A 21,316-nucleotide genomic window follows, 5' to 3' on the forward strand; every position below is an offset into this window, starting at 1 on the left:
GAGGTTTTGTTTTGTAAGGTTGACACCACTGAGCCTGGGGGAATTAATTTTTTTCTCACATGTTGTGTTAATCCTGGTGCTGTTTGACCAATGAGATATGACACTGTCTGATAAAATAATTAGAGCTGCTGATATTCCAAGAAAAGCATGCATGTGTGTATGTGTGTGTATACATAAAATATCTGTCTGTAATAATCCCCGGCAGTCTCTGATGGAAAAAGCCATTAGGAAAAACAAAGAGACATTTTATTTGCTTTTCTTCTTTTAAACTTACTCTTTCCTATTCTCCATTTCTCCTAATTGGACTACATAAAATACATGTACACCTCTACCCTGATATAACATGAATTCGGATATAACGCGGTAAAGCAGTGCTCTGGAGGGTGGGGCTGCGTGACCCTGCGGATCAGCGCGTCAGCGTGTCTGGCTCCGACACGCTGCCCTGAGCGGCATGATAAGGGTGCCGGGCTGGAGCCGAGGGGTTGGATAAGGGGCAGAGGGTCTCGGTGGGTGGTCAGGGGATGGGGGGGGGACGGGGGGGAGGGGTTTGGATGGTTTGGAGGTTCTGGGAGCGGGGCGGTCAGGGGACGGGGGCGTTGGATAGGGCGTGGAAGTCCCGGGGGGCCTGTCAGGGGGCAGGGGTGTGGATAGGGGTCAGGGCAGTCAGGGGACAGGGAGTGGGAGGGGTGGGAAGTGACTATTAATAACGGAAATGCTCAAGGCCAAAGCAAGTTCGATATAAAGCGGTTTCACCTATAACGCGGTAAGATTTTTTGGCTCCCGAGGACCACGTTATATCGGGGTAGAGGTGTATTTCAATGAACCAAACAAGTCAGAGGTGGGAGAAAAACAATTAGCCCACTGCCCAAAAGGTCGTTGAATCGGTAACTTGTATGATTCAACTATAATAAATGAAACCAATCAATATTTTAATAATACCTTCACCTTACATAGACTCTTAAATCCAATAATCTCAGGGTGCTTGTAAAAGGACAAAGAAAGAACACTGAAAGCAACGGGTGTCTTTCCATTGCCTTCAATGGGCTCTGCATCAGCTTTTAAGTCCCTAGCCTGCCCTCAAGAGAGAATCATCATCATCATTACTCCCATAACCGCATTTGTCGTTGATAAGCAATCAACCAATTATCTCCACCCCTGACGATTGTGCGTCAGTGCCTGAGTCTCTATGAAGTCCATTCCTGTCCACACTTTTATGTTATCAATCCATCTCTTCTTCACCAGAGAATACAGGTTCTGAATTGGCATCTGAACTTACCCCTTTATCTCCTACACTTGTCTATTGTTTCCCTCCAGGACATCTTATGACCTAACTCCTCAGGTCGGTCGTGTCTCTGTCTGTCTCCTCTCTTCCCCGACCACCCTTCCCTTTTGTCCCAGGACTGCAGGTTTCTAGTAGGCTGGGTCAGTAAAAAGCTCTGCCACCTGTTACAAACTTTTAGTAACTAAGCCTTGCAACATTTTTACCTCAATTTTTCAGAAGATGAAACTGAAGTACAGTGAGGTCAAGCTGTATCTCCCAAATAACATTGTTAGGCAGTGGCAGAGGTAGGAATGGAATGGAAGAGCCCCAGCTCCCATTTCCTTGCTCTGACCACACAACTTCATGACCATTGATTTTATGTCCCCCCCATCAATTCTGGATTGCCATAGACACAGCATAATTTTTCTTACTGCTTTGCCCAGTCCAGATGTAACAGTCTCAAGTAATTGTGACAGACGCCAACTCCGTATTCAAGTCAATGGGTCAATTATGTTCTAGTTACTGAAATTGAGTCCATTGACTGTATGCGAGTCGATGTGTAGCAGTCATTGTCAACTACGTCAACTCTACATGAGTAAATAAATGGACCAGAGAGCATCATTTTTATTGGTGCTTTTTACAGTCTAGTTTTAGATGTCTCAAGTGAAGCCCACAGATGTTAGCTAGAGAACAGGAAACAATGTGCAAATCACTGCGTTACACATTTTACAGAGAAAGATTGAACGAACTGGAGGAGCTAAGAAAGACAGAGAGGTACATAGATAAGACTTTCAGGGACACAGCATAGTGGTCCCACCACCAGTCTGACAGCCTTTGTGCCATTGAGGAGGATGAAAGTCTCAGGGAAGGAGAATATCAAGCTGGAGCAGAGAGAAATGATTGCCATAGTTAGGTCCCTCCTTCTAGATGATGTCATGGTATCCTTTCACACTACGGTTATCCCTCTAGCAGAGGGGACCCCTATTATTAGGAAAAGGCAGGTAAAAGTAATGGGGAATTCAATTTTTAGAAATATAGATAGTTGTGTTTGTGATAACCTGGAGAACCTCCTGGGGAATTGCCTGCTGGGTGACCTCTCAGGATATCTAGATAGACTTATGTACTGGGGAGGAGACTGTGATCATGGTACATGTAGGTATGAATGACATAGGGAAAGGTAGGTGAGGTCCTGGAGGCCAAATTTATGGTGCTAGGTAAGAGATTAAAGTCCAGGACCTTCTTGTTAACATTTTTGAAATGCTTCCAAGCTCCTTACACAGGGCCACTTAGAGAGGCAGAAATACAGGGGCTCAGTACATGGATGAGATGATGTTGTTCAGCAGCGGGATTTAGATTTATAATGAACTGAGGAATCTTTGGGGGAGGAAGAGCCTGTACAGAAAGGATAGGCTCCAACTGAACCAAAAGGGAACCAGATTGTTGGCATGTAAAATTAAAAAGGTTATAGGGGAGCTTTTAAATTAAGGGCTCAGGGAAAGCCAATGGGTGGCAGAGGAGCACATGGTTCAGACAGAGACCTCCCTTATGGGACGATTTATTAAACGGAAAACTCTATATCCCAGTAAAGAGATGAAGACAGAAGTTGATAAAACACAGGTAGGAACTGAAGAGAAACAAACAAACGAACGAGTCCCATTCAACTACATTGCATGAAGACAGCTAAACAGTATTTTATAAGTGCTTGTATACAAATGCTAGAAGTCTAAATATTAAGATTCTGGGAAGGTGCTACCCACAAAATACACGATACATAAGATAGTATAGTATCTCTCACCCTTTTCATTTTATAACATGTAATGAATTCCATCAAGAAGCAGAACAGATTTCTCAGGGAAAACTGGATCTGAATAAATATCAAAAGATTTACAAGAAGCGTGGAAGCCATATTATGTAGACCCTCCATAACTTGGAGCTGACTTTCAAGCAACTGCCACCATGTTTCCCTGTTCTGCTGAATCCTGATTATCCAAACATATTTGATGATGTCTAAATAGCTTAGAAAACTGGGAGTGAGTCCATTGCATGTCAAATTCAATTTTGTGATAAAACATCAGCTTATAGGTGCCTCCCCCATCTCTCCCTTCCCCGGCTAGACAACAAAGAGGTTAAGAGACCTTGCTCTATGAAACTGCATTAGCTGCCAGGCTTGGAGAAGGGCCCTTGGCTGGGGCTCATTAAGAAGTGTAGAGAGTTGGTGAGGCCCTGATACGTGGTTTCTAAATTTTCCCTTCTGCAGCGAGCTGTTTAGCTGAACCCTGCTGCAAAGGGACCCCTTTATGTTTGTTTATGCTATCCTGCTGAGAAGGAAGGGGTTGTCTGGGTTTGTTTTCCTTCTCCTTTTGACCCTATCAAAAGGGAATCCCTGTGTTTACCTCCCTTCCTAGGAGAAACAGAACTACTGATTTGCAATCCTCCTGCGGAGGGAAATGAACTGCCTGCTTGCCTGGGAAGAAAGAGATCCCAGAATGACTGTCCCCAGTACAAAAAGAGAAAAGGACTGGTTTAAGATGTGTTTTGCAATTTTCCCCCTCTAAAAGGTTAATGGCCTGAGTGTGGCAGTTGCCTTTCCAAAGAGTGCTCCTGTAGCTGGCACAGACTTCAGAAGATATGGCACTAAACAAGCCATTAAGGTCCTTGTTCTTCCCATAACATATAGGACAGGGCAGAATTTGCAAACTGTACTGCACTATTTATATACGCCAGCAAAAACAAACTCCAAACTACCATTAAATATACAACAGAGCAACACAAATCATTTGACAATATTGCTGACTCGTGTAGAACTAAGCATCTCATCATGCTTTCCTTGTGGCCCAAGACTTCCACAGAAGTCAGATTGAGTCTACCTATTTAATCCTAGAGAGTCATTGATTTTAAGGCCAGAAGGGACCAATAAATCTAGTCTGACCTTCTGCATAATACAGGCCATAGAAGTGCACCCAGTTACTCCTGTGTTGAGTGCAATAACCGGTGTTTGACTAAAGTGTCTCTTCCAGAAAGAAATCTGGTCTTAATCTGAAGACTTCAAGAGATGGAGAATCCACCATTTCCTTTGGTAGTTTGTTCCACTGGTTAATCACCCTCTCTGTTTTCACCCCATGTTCCTCAGTGTGGTGCCTCAGAAAAAAACGCTATCCTTAGGAATTAGCAGTCTCTGCAGCCAAAGTCCTTTGGATCTCATTGGGTCCTAACCACATGCTTAACTGCCTTGCTGAATAGGGATTTGATTTAACACGTTTCAGTGTTTTGCTGCGTTGGGGTTTTATACTAGTGTGACTGACCACAGAATACAGCCCCTAGTCTGTATATTTTTTCTGGTTTTTTTGTTTCTATATTATAGAACTATAAAAAATATTTAACCAAAGAAACAAAGAAGAATTTGAGCCATCTTCTTGGTTATGGCCATGTGCTGTTACATATACTAATACTCCTTCACACTACATTTTAATCTCACACTCATTCGGTGAGTAAATCTGTCCTTCAGAATTCAGGCATCAATCCACTAGAGAGGTCCAGGTTATAAATGGGTGTTTATAAATGACTTTAGCTGTGAGGCAATGCACAATACCTTTAATGTTACATGTGGTTCCATGAAGAATGAAGCCTTGGAGTGATGTTGCTGAAGTTTCTCCTGTATAACCTCTGCCAGAGAAAATTTACCCTACAAGGATTTATGAATGTGGCATAAGCAAAGGTTTATATATGATCTTATGGGTGGTCATATGTAACCAAAGGAGGGGTGTGTGCATGTTTGCATGTAGAAGCAAAAATTTTCCATACTCATCCTCAAAATCTTAAAACCGCTATGTAATCTCAGAGGAAGAATTCAGTTGTGAATCATGTTGCAGAACTGCTGAAAGCTTTCCTCTCCCCTCCCCCTTACATATGTTTCAGTATAAGAAATCAAAGATGTCAATGCTGGGGGAAAAAAAAAGAGTAAATCACCCAGTCTGTCCTCATGCCAGTGCAAGATTGTTCCCTACACTACATATGCAGGAGCTTTGGCTAATCTAGTTTTAAATGTCACAGGTGAACGGACTTCCACATCTTTCTTTGGGAGAATATTCTTCAACCGAGTCGATTTCACTTGTAAGTGGATTTTCTTGCTATTCAGTCTAGATGTCAGTTTTTTAAATTATGTCCCATGACTCCTGGTTATACCCTCATTAACCACCTTAAATAGTTCCTCCCCAGCCTTGGAGTTTACACTCTTGAAATACTTGTAGACAGTCAACATGGTCGTACTCTCCACACACTTCAGTAATCCCTTAGCTAAACTATTCTTATTTATTCAACTTGTCATATTTACTCCCACATCAATCCTTTTAGTTCTCTTAAGAGTTTTTTTTTGTTGCTCTGCTACAAATTCATTTAAGTTGCTTGACAATACTGCTCAGAACTATACTCTGTATTTGTGGTTCAGTTCCTCAACAGCTGCATAGGGTAAAGAAACCACTGCAGATGTGGTCTGCAGCTGTCTTCTTTATACTTCTTATTTGTGAACACAGAATACAGAACAAAGGCCAAGCAGACTGTTGCTCCAGAGTTCCAGACTAACGTGCATATGGTATTTCCAGGGTGCCATTTAGTGACTGGGTTATTCTTAAAAGAAGGGAGAAAAAGCCTGTGTAACTTTTTCTTGAGTCTCTATTTCAGATACCTACTGCTCGTTTCCAAGAAGCTTCCTGTTTAGCTGAGGAATGAGAAGTCTAAGCTCCAATTTGTTAATAAACCTGGAGATGTCACATAAAAAATGCTTTCTCTGGTAGGTGTTTGCACCTTTCAAATACTTGCAGTCATTTATGTCCCTTCTTGCATGATCTTTTACAAGTGCCTACAGTTCTTCATATTAAGGCTTATTCTCTAGTTCACAGCCTACGACATACTTCGGCTACATCTACACTACAGCCGGGATCAATGCTTTCAGATCGACCCACTGGTGGTCGATTTTGCGGATCTAGTGAAAACCTGCCAAATTGACAGCAGATCGCTCTCCAGTTGACCCCTGTACTCTACCCCCGATGAGAAGAATAAGGTAAGTCGACGGGAGAGTTTCTCCCATCAACCCTCTGTGGTGCAGACCCCGCGGTAACTCGACCTAAGGTACGTTAGGAGTTATTCACATAGCTCGAGTTGCGTAGTGTGGGTCAATTTACCACATAGTGTAGACATAGGCTTCATGCAAACACTAGAGGGAGAACAGACACGAAGTAGAACTGCTATCTTTAATGGTTCTGTTGTCTTTTCACTGTTATATGATTGTGAGATTACTAAGTATTCTTCAGTCAAAACCCAAACACTACAAAGTTTGGAGGCTACAAAGTTTTATCAAGAATTAACACCACAACAGGCAGCTATATGCAACCTGTAAACTAAATTCATAGCAATATAATGAACAATAGCATGCCTAGGAAGCTTTAATGGGGCTATTACTATAAATTCACCAATAAAAGCAGAATTATTTGTGTGGCCGAGCGATAGCAGTTATGCTTCCAGTCATGCCCTACATGTGTTTAACCCAGAAATTCGCAGTGCATGTTTGTAGACCCAACTGCTAATATTTTATAATTTTTTTTTTTAAAAAAGTCACTGCTGCAGTTACCGATTGAGCAATCGTGTCCGGTCCAGTTAGGATCGCAGCTGCAGAGCCCGGTATCAGGCAGAAAGGTCCCATGTCCGGAGCACTGGTCCAAACAGGTAGCTCTTGGTGTCTCGCAATTCGTTCCTCCCCAGCCAACGGAACAGTGACATTCTCCCCGTACGCACACTCCTCGCCCAGAACAAGTGGGATCCATGCAGTCCACTACATTGAGGGGGAAAGCAGAGATAGAAAGTTCCAGAATGACCCATTTTGATATTTATAGTTTACAATGCAGTAGCATCTTGAGGCTGTGCAGTCAAATGAGACAAGGACAGCTCCTGGCCCAGGAAGCACTCAACTACTTTGCACTTCAGAAATTTCTGCACAAGAAAGAGGATGGGATTCTGGAAAGGACAAAACGAAAACGAAAACAAAGGAATGTTACATGGTGAAATCCATTCTTATGCTCATACTAATAAAGCATGTCTAGTACCAACTGGAGGCAATCAATTACATTTATAATAATAAAATAATACAGACTTTGCAACTATATAGCATCTTACTTTATTGTATTATAATCATAGGAATAATAATAATTATGAATACATTCAAGGATCTCAAAGCACTTTATGGACATTAATTAAGCCTTACAACACCCTTGTGAATTAGGCACTATCCCCATTTTACAATGGGGAGACTGAGAATAAGTAACTTGTGCAGACCATTACAGAGCTTGGAATATGAATCCACATGTCCACCCTCCCTGTCTACACAACAGATACTCCCTCCACTCACCTCCATGAAAGGTGAGATCAAGTGGGCTATCCGCTCAACCCCAAGATGGAAATCATTTCTGTTTCACTTATGTACTATAATATGTGGTTACAACACTCTTGTCTGACACAGTGGTTACAATATTTATTCCAAATATTTATCTATTTCTATAAAATGGACAATGCCCCTCCCCCACCATTTCTAATGCAAGTCATGAATGGCTAGATGCTCAGAAGCGGCAGTGATCAGCATGGGCTAGTAGACAGAAAGGTTAACCTTTGTGTTTAGGAGCCACTAATAATAAGATAGAACATTCATACTGTTCTGTTAGCATCAGTATAATGCCACATTAACACTAAAAGGACTTTTTCAATGTTGTTTTCTGGTATAGGGTAATTTTCAGAAACTATATTAAAATCCATTCCACTGAAAGGGATTTCCAATTTAACTGGGATTTCTCTCAAGATATCAATGTAGCCCAATGGCAGTGACAGTGAATGGCAAGAACAGCATCTTAGTTGAGACAGTATTAACATAATTTCTGTTTAATGGGAATGCATTTGAATGGTGCCATTAAGTTGATGTTACTCAATCAGATATTACATTGTTGTGGAATTCTCAGCTTTGGGCTTCTAAGAGAAATTTCGAAATAAAGATTAAGACCCTGATTTAATAAAACACATAAGCGTTTGCTTAACTTGAAGCCTGAGCTTAAGTCCTGTGAACTTCAGTGGGATTTAAGCTCATGCTTCAAGTTAAGCACATGCTTACTTACTTTGCTGAACAAGGATATAAAAGAAGAAAGAGAGATGAAATGTTATTGACCATCTTTTTATTTCTGTTCTTTTATTTAATCAAATATTTAATTTAGTCTTTTTGAATGTTAGTTTTAATAAGGTCAGTCTCTTAATAGAGTTGACAGACAATCCATTTGGGCGTCCTACTTAAGAAGATCCTATTGCACAAGACTTCTATGCCACAAAAGTGCCTCTTAAATTAAGTGGTGCAAAGAGGCCTTCTATTGACTGACTGCTCCTGGGTGAATTTCATCCACCAACTAAAACATGCAAAACCACAAGGAATGGAGGAACTGATCATTTATTTATATAAAAGCACATAGGGCAAGTGAGAGGAAGAAATGTCCCTTCAAAATATTCCCATCTCTTGAAACTGTCGGTGGCAGTGCCCTGCGGATCAATGAAAAAGTGTCAGGCTAAGTTACAAGGGCAGAGTTGCCCAACTACTGGCTCTAATACAGCAGAACACAACGTGGTCACAGCAGATACTGACAGTTTGAGGTTGTTTTCTTTCCTTTAGGGTTAATGAGAATTCCAACCACCTGCTTAAGATCCAGACACCTTGAAAGGAAACACACCAGCCCATTAAGCTACTCTGATCAAATTCCCTGGATTCACAAAGCCTTCTGACTCTGACAAGCAATGGCTCAGCAATTACTATCCTGAGGCATGCGAGGGTATTTTCTGTTTCATAGGTTCCTGGCCCTCTGCTTATAGCTGAAACAACCTTTCAGAATCACAAGATGCTGGAAAGGATGAGCCTATAAATCTCTTCCACTATTAGTGAGCTGGGAGCTAGGGTTCCAATTTTAGCTTGAGACCCTTGGAGCCCTGGCCCTGTTCTTGCTCAGCAGTAATAAGTACAAAAGAGACTAGGAAACAGACTAACAGAATCCTAGGTTCTCAGCAGATGGTTTGAACACAGAGAACAAAGATCACAGGCTAACTGACAAGAGGCTACCTCCAAGCAATTAATCATTCCCTGTGAAGGTCGATTGGGAAAAAAGGTAAGTTTTAAATGAGGCTCCATCACAGAAGGCCAGCACTCTGCTTCCTCAGCTCTAACACACAAGATTATAGAGGGGGAATGTGTGTGTGTCAGAACCCCCCATTTATCAAAATCCCAAGACCATTTTTCATGTTGAAATGAGCCCTTTCAAAAGATGTCACAAACAATGGAAACTTTAATCTTGCCCTCAGTAGCCATCTCTCTTTAAGCGTTCTACACTGTGGCAAGGACCCTGGGACAGGAATAGGGACTTATGCTCTCTGCTTTTCTTGCTTTGGTGGTTTGAGGATAATGGTACTTTTTTCAGGGAGTTCTGCTTGATAAACTTCACCACTTAGCTCAGGAAGAGAGGGAGGGTGGGGAAAGAGGGTACAAAGATAAACACAGAAAACCCACAAACAGTTGAGTTTTGCATATATATTTGTTTTACAGGTTGGAAAACAGCCTGAATTGTCTAATTCCTGTTTAGAAAGTGTCCCATTTATAGCTTAAACCTTTTTCATAACCTTTGCCAGTGAGATAAATCAAGCAGCAAGTAATTTATTTATTTAGTACCCAAAAAGTAACTTCTCATTTTTCATTGCTTAAATTTGTTCGTCCCCTGCTTTAAGACCTGTTGGCTTGGCCTATGCCTTATAAAATATGGGGCAATAAAACTTTAGAAGAGTGAAGAGAACAACCTATGTAAGATTGTTAACTGATGTTTTATACATATTGCTGAACTTCTACGGGGGTGGGGGGTGGAAAATAGGAAGAAGAAACACTAGTAAGAAAACTCACTATAAACAAGGAATAAGGATTGAAGCGACACCAAAGAAACTGAGAAATAATAAAAGGAATCAATACCAGATGTCCTTTCATGAAAGAGAAATAAAAAAATAAACACAATTTAAAAAAATGTATATAATTAGATTTAAAAAATCCTACAGTTTTCCTACATGGCATATTGCTAGGTTCATTTCCCCCGCTCCTCTTTGTGGCATAATACAAATTATATTTTGCATATGAAAAACAAATGTATAATAGAAAAATACTAAAACCTCATAAGAAAAATCATGTTCTCTTTGTTCCTCGTTCTTTTTCATGTTTCCACCTAATGGGACTTCGATACTGTCCCCTGCCACAGTGATAATATAAAACAACTGAACTGGGTTTATTCCACCGCTTCAAACGTGGCTGGGAAAAGGAGGTTCATATTAGGAAAAAAAACAGATCTTGCTCTGTGTTCCGTACATTAAACCTCGCTGACATCAATAGGGTTACTCATGCATTTAACTGAGGGCAGAATCTGACTCTGACTCTTAAATAGTTTTCATTTTTCCACTTTTGTTTAGATATCAGTGATGATTTAATAATGAAGAGATACAGTGACCCACTTAGTAAATCTTTTCAGTAATAATATCTTGAGTTTTCTCTGCTTCCCAGATCTATTACACTGTTAGCATTTTTTAGCCAAGGTAAGTTTTCTCAAGAGATGGCTTAGTAGCCTGGAATTTACACCATCACTGTATCCAACTAATTGTCACTGAGACACAAGCCATCTAATGCCAGAAGTTCAACCCAGAATTCATTTTATGCTTCTAAGAAGTGCCATTTGGGTACCAGAATCCAGCTCAGGTTATTCTCATTGCCATTGTATAAAAAGTAACCAGCTGAGGGGATTCTTTAGCTCATACTCACTGTAGCAAATTGCAGGTAAATTATGGAGTGACATTCACTCTTGTCCAAAGGTCATGTCTGAAGCCTATGCACCATTTAAGGGGTTGGATTGGCATTTGTGGAAAGATGAATTAAACCCAGAATGAACTGTCTTTGGGGTTTTCTGCATTAAATTTTCAGAAGTGCTACACACTTACAACTTCAAATGAAGTCACAGTGGGAGCTATGACACCTCTGAAAATCAGGCCCTTCTGGAGATCTCTAAAACTGGCTGATTGGGATAATTTGCAAATATGGAAACAATTGTCCATTTTTTGTTTTCTTTGTTTGTGTTTGTAAAGAACTGTTGCATTAAGAGGTGGTTTATGAACTGGGGAAGATGAACATTTATCTTGTTCATGTTCCATGATGGCAGATAGGATGATTACCTGCACAAACGAATTAAAGTGCTTATCAGCACCATACTTGGGAGTCACAAAAATAACTGTAAATGGAAACAATGTTTCAGGGCTAATGGGAAGTGAAAGAAATTTATGGCAGATCCACTGAAATCATATCTGGTTCTGAAGTTGAGCTTAAATTCATGTCCTGAACACATCTACGCTTTTAAACTTGAAAGGAAGCAGGGCCTCCCACATACTCCATCGCTTTATATATGTAAGCAACCACGATCACTTGGCATAGCATGCCAGAAAAATACCCTCTTAAAGTTATTATATGTTTAGATGTGTAAATGGAAATGATGCTTTAATAAGAACATTTGAACGTGTGATCAGGTGTTCTGACCCTTCAACCAGGTCGGTCTATCTGAAACATTTGATGGCTTTTCACCCAATTACTGCACAAATATCACAGATTACCACAAGCTATTACAACATAAGAGTTTAGTGTTCCATCCATCTGTTATATTTCTAAGGTGCCTATTACTGTGGTATCTAAGTGCCAGAACTATTCAGTACCGTTTTTACATATGTAATTATAGATCAGCAATCAATGCAAAAAAGGCTAATTGACTGTAACTTGCAAATACCTTCTTCGCAGCTCTCCCCCTTGTACCCTGGATTGCAGATACAGGTCCCCATGATGCATGTGCCATGATTATTGCAGGATACATCAATGCACTGGTTTGTTGGAACATCACATTCTGCCCCTTTCCAACCACTGTGGCATAAACATCGCCCTTTCATGTACTGACCATTTCCACTGCACAGTACTGGACAAGATGCTGAGGGAAATGGAAAAGAAACAGCATTAAAACATATTGTACCTATGTTATATGTGGGTGAGGAAAGAGGGGTCCAACTATACCCCTCTTTCCTTCCACTAAGGATAGCTCAAGGACCTATTCTCTTCTTCATATATACTCTCCCTCTGGGGTATCTCAACTCTGCCTTTAACACCAAGGGCAACACTTTTATATGGATCACACTCAGCTCTACATTGCCCCTGATTCACTCTCTGATCAGTTTCCCATCTGTCTGTCTGCCTGGAATCTCTTTGCTCTTGGTTCCCTCAGACCTTTGTGCTGTATAATTCCTGATTTTATGGTCTTCAAGTTCTTTGCTGAGATGCAACCAGAATTCTGCAGCCGATTATTCTCCCACTTCAGTTCACGATAGCGCATCGCCCGGTCCCCAGCCACCTTTTATGGCCATCAGCTGCACTAGTTTTTCCATCTCCAAATAAAATTCAAAACTGTCCTCTCGTTTTTCAAAATGCTTCTCTCTGAATATACGTCCTGCTCCTTTGGTGCTCACGAACTCCACAGCTCCAGTCTTGGGCTCCCCTATGCTCCTCAACATGACTCTCCTTTACTGCCATGTCTAACTGGAAATGAGATGCTTCCTCTCTTCAATACCATCTCAAAACCTAGAGAGACAAGGTGGGTGAGGTAATATCTTTTATTTGACCAACTTCTGTTGGTGCGAGAGACCAGCTTTTGAGCTGCACAGAACTCTTCTTCAGGTCTGGGAAAAGGTACTAAGAGCTAAATACTGTACAAGATCGCACAGATAGTTTAGTATAACACTGCACATCTCAAAACCTATTCTCTTTAGCCGGGCCCCCTTTGCCACAGTACTGCATCATTCCATTTTCTCTTCACTGAATAAAATTAGGCTGCAAGGACACGTGTATATCCCGGTTTTCTTTTGCCCACGTCATCCTAGATGAGAGCAGCTGGATAAGCATTAGCTTTCACGTCTGTTACTCACCAACGCATTTTCTGAACATTTTAGTGAAGAACACTATATAGAAATTGTATACAATACTGCCGTCTGTATTGTAACCCACCTGCGCTAGACTTGTGCTGAATACAATGCCCCTACTTTACATTATTCCTGCATTTCAGTGCACACAGGAAGAGATATTCATTGTAGCTAAAGAAATCATCTCACTATCTGTTGCTATCCTCTCAGGATAGTATCACAATGCTTCTCCAGTGTTGCTTTCATGCCTCTCATTACAGGCAAGCCAATCTGAGTGTGTGAAAGCATCATGACAGCAGTGGCCCAATATAGTAAGTTACCACCACTGACATTGTATTAAACCTGCTTGATCTGCAATGGAAGATATTTTCCTGATTAAAATACAAGAGATTTACAAGGGAAAGGACCTTGGAAATGCTTCCTTGCTACTAAACAGTGTTTTATTTGCCTGAAATAAGGTACACTGAGAGTATGTGTCAAGTGCATCATTTGCAAGGTGATATCTATGTGCACAGCACAAGGCGTAAATTGGGTAAGATGTATTAGGTGCTACACACTGCCCAGAACAAAAGAAGCTCTGTAATTTAACTTTTTAGCTGACCTGACTGAAGGTTTCCATTCACCTGTCTAAAATTTAAAACCCTGAATAATGGAACCTATTTCAAGGTACAGGGAGAAGACAGAGCCACGGTTTTCCGGAACAAGGACAAAGAATAATCCCCTTTAACCTGTGAGACTACACAGGTGCTGAGAAGGATTTACATGTATTCTGACAAGACAGTTGATCACTCAGTACAAGATCAGATAAATTGCAGGCCACATGTGAGAAGGCTAGAGCGCTAAAGAGCCCTGTGTGAGAACACGTCCAGGATTGTCTCTAAACAGCTGCTGAGAATGACAAGGCAACAGTGATTGCAAAGTCTCCTTTGTTGCATCCCACAATTATAGGGAAAGCAGGGATTTTTGGAATTCTTTAATCCCTTCCCTTCGTACCTCATTTTAAAAACCATGTATTTTAGCTGGATCGTTATAGATGTGGAATCTTTATAATTCAGATTCTAGCCAAACACACAGTGTTAAGGATGCTCCTCTTTAAATTATGGTAATTCCCTTGAACAAATACGATTGCAATGACCCAAACACACACCACTCATTGTAAAGCACAGCACTAGAGAATATCACTGCAAAATACTTTATTCGTTTGCATGGATTTTTACAAAATAAAAGAGCCCCTGTCCCTTGCTCTAGGAGACCCTGGGATCAATCCAACATTCTAGCTCAGCAATATAAATCGACAAGCCTTGTCTCCCTCATGTGGCTAAAACTAGCCACCCAGGAAAAAGTTAATAATGACCCCTTGGTTCAGCCCCTCATCCCCACTTCCAGCTGCTATAAGGCCTCATTGTGTTCCTTCCCACAAAAGATGAGCCTTGCAGCATGCAATAACAGACCCCACAATTTCAGGCCAAGCTGAAAAGCAAATTCCAAAACTGAATTAAACACATGGAACTACAGCCTGAGCATCTTTACTGATCTCCACAGCAGCACACAGACAGAGGTAGTCTCTCAGGTAGGTGGGTCCCCAAGCCATTGAGTGATTTGCAGGCCAAAACGAACACCTTAAACTCCAGCTGGAAACCAACAGGCAGCCAAGCAGATCCCAGAGCACTGGTATCATGACTCACAGCAAGATGCTCCCACTTAATAAGTGCCGCAGGAACACCACTGGCTGAAAATCCAACAGACAACACATTTTAACGTGGTGCAACTCACCACTGCAGTGCCCCCTGCTGGCTGTCCTGGGGATTAGCTCTGCTAGCCAGTGTGCCCTCTTCTGGTGGAGTCTTGCCACCATCACTTCTGCTCCAGGAATCCAGGTCACTCCCAGGATCACGGCACCCTTTTCATGACCCAGCCCTCCAGCTATGCCACACTCTGTGCTCCCCTCTTCTGGAAGATCTGCAGTCTGCTGTTCAGCCACTTCTCTCAGTGGCAACTGTGACCTAATGTCTGGTCACTTCCTCAGTGGCAATGCAGGGGGACCCTGGCCCGCCCACTACTCTGGGCCCCGGACCAGGGTCCCTGTAGATGGCCACCACCTGCTGTGTCCCCTACAGCTCCTCAGTAGATCTTCCTGGGCCACTTACTGCCGGCCCCAGGACCCTCTTTGCCTTTGCCCCAGAGCCTCAGCCTGCAAATCCCTGCAGCCCGCCAGGAGCTGCCTTTATCTTCCTGGGCCTCTGCCTGCTCTGCCCAGGGTGCTTGCTGCCTTCAGCCTGCAAGGCAGCCAGTCCACCTCCCTCCTCAAGCTCCAGGGAGTGACTGAAGCTGCTCTGCTCTGCAACCCTTCTTATATGGGCCAACCTGGCCCTGATTGGCTGCTCCCCACAGCCCTTCTCTGATTGGCTGCTTCCTGCGCAGCCTCCCAAGGGCTCTATTAACCCCTTAGAGCCAGTGTGGGGCAGGCACCCCATCACACATATGCACAAATAGCAGCAGTCCCTCCAGATATTCCTTTCCACGTGGAGGCAGACAGTGTGATCTGGATCTACTGGGTTTTAGCCACAGCATTTTTTGACAATAAGAAGGACTCAAAACAACCAGATTAATTAAGATGTCCACCCCTCTAAGAACATCTGCTGATGGAGACTTTGCAGATGCCATGGTGGAGGTTTAGAGACTCCAGTGATGTTTCTAGCCCTTGTGGTTAAGAAGCTAATGTGAACCAACTGTAACTTATACACTGACATCTACCTGTGTCTGCAGGCAGCCTGAAGCAAGAGTTCTAAGAGGTGTGAATTGTCCCATTCATTTTACTGGATTGTGAACTCTGAAACCCACTGGGCCCAACTAGCTGAGCAGAGAACTCTGTGTGTGCATAGAAGTGAAGGGACCCTTGTAGTCATCCTTCCCCCTGGGCTGTGAGGAGGTGATATGAACAGGAGTCTCACACAGAGCCCTGTGCTCCTTTGGGTGCAGGTTTGCTCACTCTCTTTTGGGAACGCCTCTCACCAACCTTAAGACAGGGAGCACTGGCGTAGGGGCGAAGGTGGGTTCCTTGTGTGAGCAGTGCCTGTGTCAACCCCCTAAAACAGGGGTGGGGCCACATGTGGTCTCACATTCCTAGTGCCAGGGGTTGCCTTAATCTACCCTTGTCTGTCTTCCCCCACACTTTTGGTTGCTGCAGGTCATCTATGGTAAGCCAGGGAGACCTCTGAGGCCAAAGGCAGGGATGAGGGTGCTTAAGGACCACCTTCTTGATGGTGGAGGACAAAGGATCGTTATAAAGTCCTGCTAATCCACAGATAAAGTGGACTGTTGGAGAAAAATAGTACAGCCTTTCTAAGCCACCTTTTCTCAACACATTCCCAAAGAGAGAGCTCCTGGTGAGTCATTATCCTCATTGTTTGCTCGCATGCAGCTACGGGGTGGAGGAGTGGGGGGCTCAGAGGTTTGTGTCACTAAGGTTACCACAAGCATGGCAAGTAATAAACAAACAAACCCACAAAGCCAATCATTTTCCACTCTACTGCACCATCACAATCTGCAGCAGGTTTACTTATGAAGAACAGAACCATGAGTGTACACCTCCACCATGCTGTGAGAATTGTAACCGGAGGCAATGACATGTATAGAAGTTACTGAAACAGATACAAATGCCTACCTCTGCTGCAGTCGGGACCCAGAAAGCCGAGGAAGCAATGGCAGGTCCCAGAAACACAGTCTCCATTCCCGTAGCAGTTACTGGGACAATTATCCACTGATTCTAGAAGATGAAAAGAGAATTGAGATACTTTCTTTAGGCAAGAGAAATCCTCTGTCTTCGACAGAGCCCATCAGCAGGACAGATAATTTAAAGTGTGTACACAATAGCACAGACTGTGGACAGGGAAACGCTCGTCTGAGCCAGATTCTTGAAGCTATGTTGATTTACACCTGCTGAGGTTCTGACCCTAACACTGTAGCCCTGCGTTTTTTATAATTAAATGGTCTGATTCGGAGACTGATGATCAACTACAACTCCCATGACTTCAGCTGGAATTATGGTTGCTCAGCTCCTCTCCAGGCTCAAAGTCCGGATCAGGCTCAAAGTCTGGTAAGATACAACAACAAAATAACAGTTCTGCATTATTTAATACTATAAAAAATATGGATCGGCAAACCCATTAAAACAAGTCAAAACTTCACCCAGAGTCTGAACAATTCCTGGTAACTGGTTTCCTCTATTATTTATTTTTCTATGCACTTCCTATTTATGATTTGACTGGAGACATGAAATACCAGAAACCTCCTGACAGAACTTGCTCTCTTGCAAGATCTCCAGACCAATTTTGCAGATTTAAGAACCTTTGAATTTGGACGTATTTATGTGAAAAGAACAGAGTTGATCTGAAACTGGAATTTCCCCTAGACTAAGCGCACTACACATGCAAATTTGGAAGTTGGAGATCATAAAGGCCTACAGGATCATCTTGTCAATCTCCCTGCTTCCCATAGTACATTTTCTAGTGTGTTGTGTAAGGTGCTATTTAAAGTCCCACACAATGGGACTACCACTATTTCCCTTGGGAGACAATTCCAAGCCTGATATGGTTTCAAGTTAACTCCATAAATTCCCTGACTGTGACAAAACATTAGATCGTCATCTTCCAAGAAAAGTTAATAGGCGAGGAAAATCATGTCTAGTGCTTTCTGTTTTGTTACAATGCCAGCTCAGAGCATAGAGTATACAGTTTGTATTTAATAAAAAGAAGCACATGGCTTATTAAACCTTATTTTTCAATGGCAAAAGAAATGAAAACCACTCTTCTCTGAACTAAAGTGTGTGTAAAGGTAGTATAGTTTTGTGTGTCCTGCTTGGAAAGATGATGACAACATATCACGGTTCATCCCAACTACTATTTCAGATTTCCTCAAAGTGAAATGCATGTTATACTGTATTATAATTGGGTTCAGTTATATAGGTTGGGAATGGTGGAGCACTGACAATAACTCTGCACTCTCAGGTGCTTAATTCATAGGGCCTTGTGGTAGCAAACCTAGTTGTAAACTTCCTGTTCTTCTAATCAGCTGAAACATCTGGAGCCAAGAGTGGCATTAGTTTCTGAACTAGACAGAAAGGAAGCCTATTTCTGATTGGCTCTGCCCTGATTGATAGGGACGCCTGAAGGTCACAGTAATGGACAAGGTGTAATTTAATCATCCATAGAGTGCGATCGCAGTTTTAAATAAAAACTGAGTTTCAAGCATTTGTGTTTTAGGACTCCACCTATAGTTCCAGTAAGTCCTGAGCTTTATTGTACAGGTAAAGAAAGACTTATCACTTCTCTGACACTGAGGTTCTCATGCTAAGCAGACATCCACTTTATGGTGTATGGAAATAAGACCACAGTTTTTAGTTAACACTCTCGGTCTGATTCACCACGCTGTTAATCCAGGGGAGTAATGCAGGCACTCAGGACCTTTATCAGTTTTGACATTGCTGCAGCCTTCACCGATAGACTTACATATCTATCCTGACCCCAATTAAAATTTCAATTTAGCCTATGAATAGTTGCTTTTCATAACTTTATTTATGATGCTTGTTCATATAGGTGTGATTCCATTCCATTGCCACAGCAAAAGATCCTTGTCAGGGATTTTTGTAAACTTTCTAAACTACTACATGCCACAAGGGGCCACAGCAATGGTTCCCTCAACCCACCCAGCAATATTGTTAACCTATCCAGCTATACTCTTAGCCCAGCAAAAGCAGCTGTCCTATCTCAGGGCCTCTCCTTCTGCCCCTCCACCCCCACGAACATGATACAGTTCTGTGGTGACCTAGAATCCTATTTTCGACGTCTCCGACTCAAGGAATACTTCCAACATACCTCTGAACAACATACTAATCCAAAGAGACCTCCCTACCAACACTACAAAAACAAGGATTCTAAGAGGACTCCTCCTGAAGGTCGAAACAGCAGACTGGACTTCTACACAGAGTGCTTCCGCCGACGTGCATGGGCTGAAATTGTGGAAAAGCAGCATCACTTGCCCCATAACCTCAGCCGTGCGGAACACAATGCCATCCACAGCCTCAGAAACAACTCTGACATCATAATCAAAAAGGCTGACAAAGGAGGTGCTGTTGTCATCATGATAGGTTGGAATATGAACAAGAGGCTGCTCGGCAGCTCTCCAACACCACTTTCTACAAGCCATTACCCTCTGATCCCATTGAGAGTTACCAAAAGAAACTACATTTGCTCAAGAAACTCCCTGAAAAAGCACAAGATCAAATCCGCACAGACACACCCCTGGAACCCCGACCTGGGATATTCTATCTACTACCCAAGATCCATAAACCTGGAAATCCTGGGAGCCCTATCATCTCAGGCATTGGCACCCTGACAGCAGGATTGTCTGGCTATGTAGACTCCCTCCTCACGCCCTACGCTACCAGCACTCCCAACTACCTTCGAGACACCACTGACTTCCTGAGGAAACTACAATCCATCGGTGATCTCCCTGATAACACCATCCTGGCCACTATGGATGGAGAAGCCCTCTACACCAACATTCCACACAAAGATGGACTACAAGCCGTCAAGAACACTATCCCCGATAATGTCACGGCTAACCTGGTGGCTGAACTTTGTGACTTTGTCCTTACCCATAACTATTTCACATTTGGGGACAATGTATACCTTCAGATCAGCGGCACTGCTATGGATACCCGCATGGCCCCACAGTATGCCAACATTTTTATGGCTGACTTAGAACAACGCTTCCTCAGCTCTCGTCCCCTAATGCCCCTACTCTACTTGCGCTATATTGATGACATCTTCAACATCTGGACCCATGGAAAAGAAGCCCTTGAGGAATTCCACCATGATTTCAACAATTTCCATCCCACCATCAACCTCAGCCTGGTCCAGTCCACACAAGAGATCCACTTCCTGGACACTACAGTGCTAATAAACGATGGTCACATAAACATCACCCTATACCGGAAACCTACTGACCGCTATTCCTACCTGCATGCCTCCAGCTTTCACCCTGACCACACCACACACTTGTCTACAGCCAAGCTCTGCGATACAACCGCATTTGCTCCAACCCCTCAGACAGAGACAAACACCTACAAGAGCTCTATCAAGCATTCTTACAACTACAATAACCACCTGCGGAAGTGAAGAAACAGACTGATAGAGCCAGAAGAGTTCCCAGAAGTCACCTACTATAGGACAGGCCTAACAAAGAAAATAACAGAAAGCCACTAGCCGTCACCTTCAGCCCCCAACTAAAACCCCTCCAACGCATTATTAAGGATCTACAACCTATCCTGAAGGATGACCCAACACTCTCACAAATCTTGGGAGACAGGCCAGTCCTTGCCTACAGACAGCCCCCCAACCTGAAGCAAATACTCACCACCAACCACATACCACACAACAGAACCACTAACCCAGGAACCTATCCTTGCAACAAAGCCCATTGCCAACTGTGCCCACATATCTATTCAGGGGACACCATCACAGGGCCTAATCACATCAGCCACACTATCAGAGGCTCGTTCACCTGCACATCCACCAATGTGATATATGCCATCATGTGCCAGCAATGCCCCTCTGCCATGTACATTGGTCAAACTGGACAGTCTCTACGTAAAAGAATAAATGGACACAAATCAGATGTCAAGAATTATAACATTCATAAACCAGTCGGAGAACACTTCAATCTCTCTGGTCACGCGATTACAGACATGAAAGTTGTGATATTACAACAAAAAAACTTCAAATCCAGACTCCAGCGAGAGACTGCTGAATTGGAATTCATTTGCAAATTGGATACAATTAACTTAGGCTTGAATAGAACCTGGGAGTGGCTAAGTCATTATGCAAGGTAACCTATTTCCCCTTGTTTTTTCCTACCCCCCCCCGACGTTCTTGTTAAACCCTGGATTTGTGCTGGAAATGGCCCACCTTGATTATCATACACATTGTAAGGAGAGTGATCACTTTA

The 21,316-nt window shown here is 42.7% G+C and overlaps 1 protein-coding gene across 4 annotated transcripts in view; it reads right to left on the reverse strand.

Moving 5' to 3' along the window:
* Positions 1-21,316, reverse strand: part of TENM4 (teneurin transmembrane protein 4) — a 448,178-nt gene that overhangs the window by 157,399 nt on the left and 269,463 nt on the right. For all 4 annotated transcript variants that reach the window (XM_077842124.1, XM_077842106.1, XM_077842098.1 and 1 more), the window contains 3 exons: positions 16,974-17,075; positions 12,133-12,327; positions 6,885-7,085 (listed from right to left, as the gene is read on the reverse strand). In XM_077842124.1, coding sequence (XP_077698250.1) covers positions 6,885-7,085; positions 12,133-12,327; positions 16,974-17,075 — 498 coding nt within the window. The remainder of the gene's footprint in view (positions 1-6,884; positions 7,086-12,132; positions 12,328-16,973; positions 17,076-21,316) is intronic.

The sequence above is a fragment of the Eretmochelys imbricata genome, chromosome 1 (assembly GCF_965152235.1).
Source record: "Eretmochelys imbricata isolate rEreImb1 chromosome 1, rEreImb1.hap1, whole genome shotgun sequence".
NCBI classification, from domain to species: domain Eukaryota; kingdom Metazoa; phylum Chordata; order Testudines; family Cheloniidae; genus Eretmochelys; species Eretmochelys imbricata.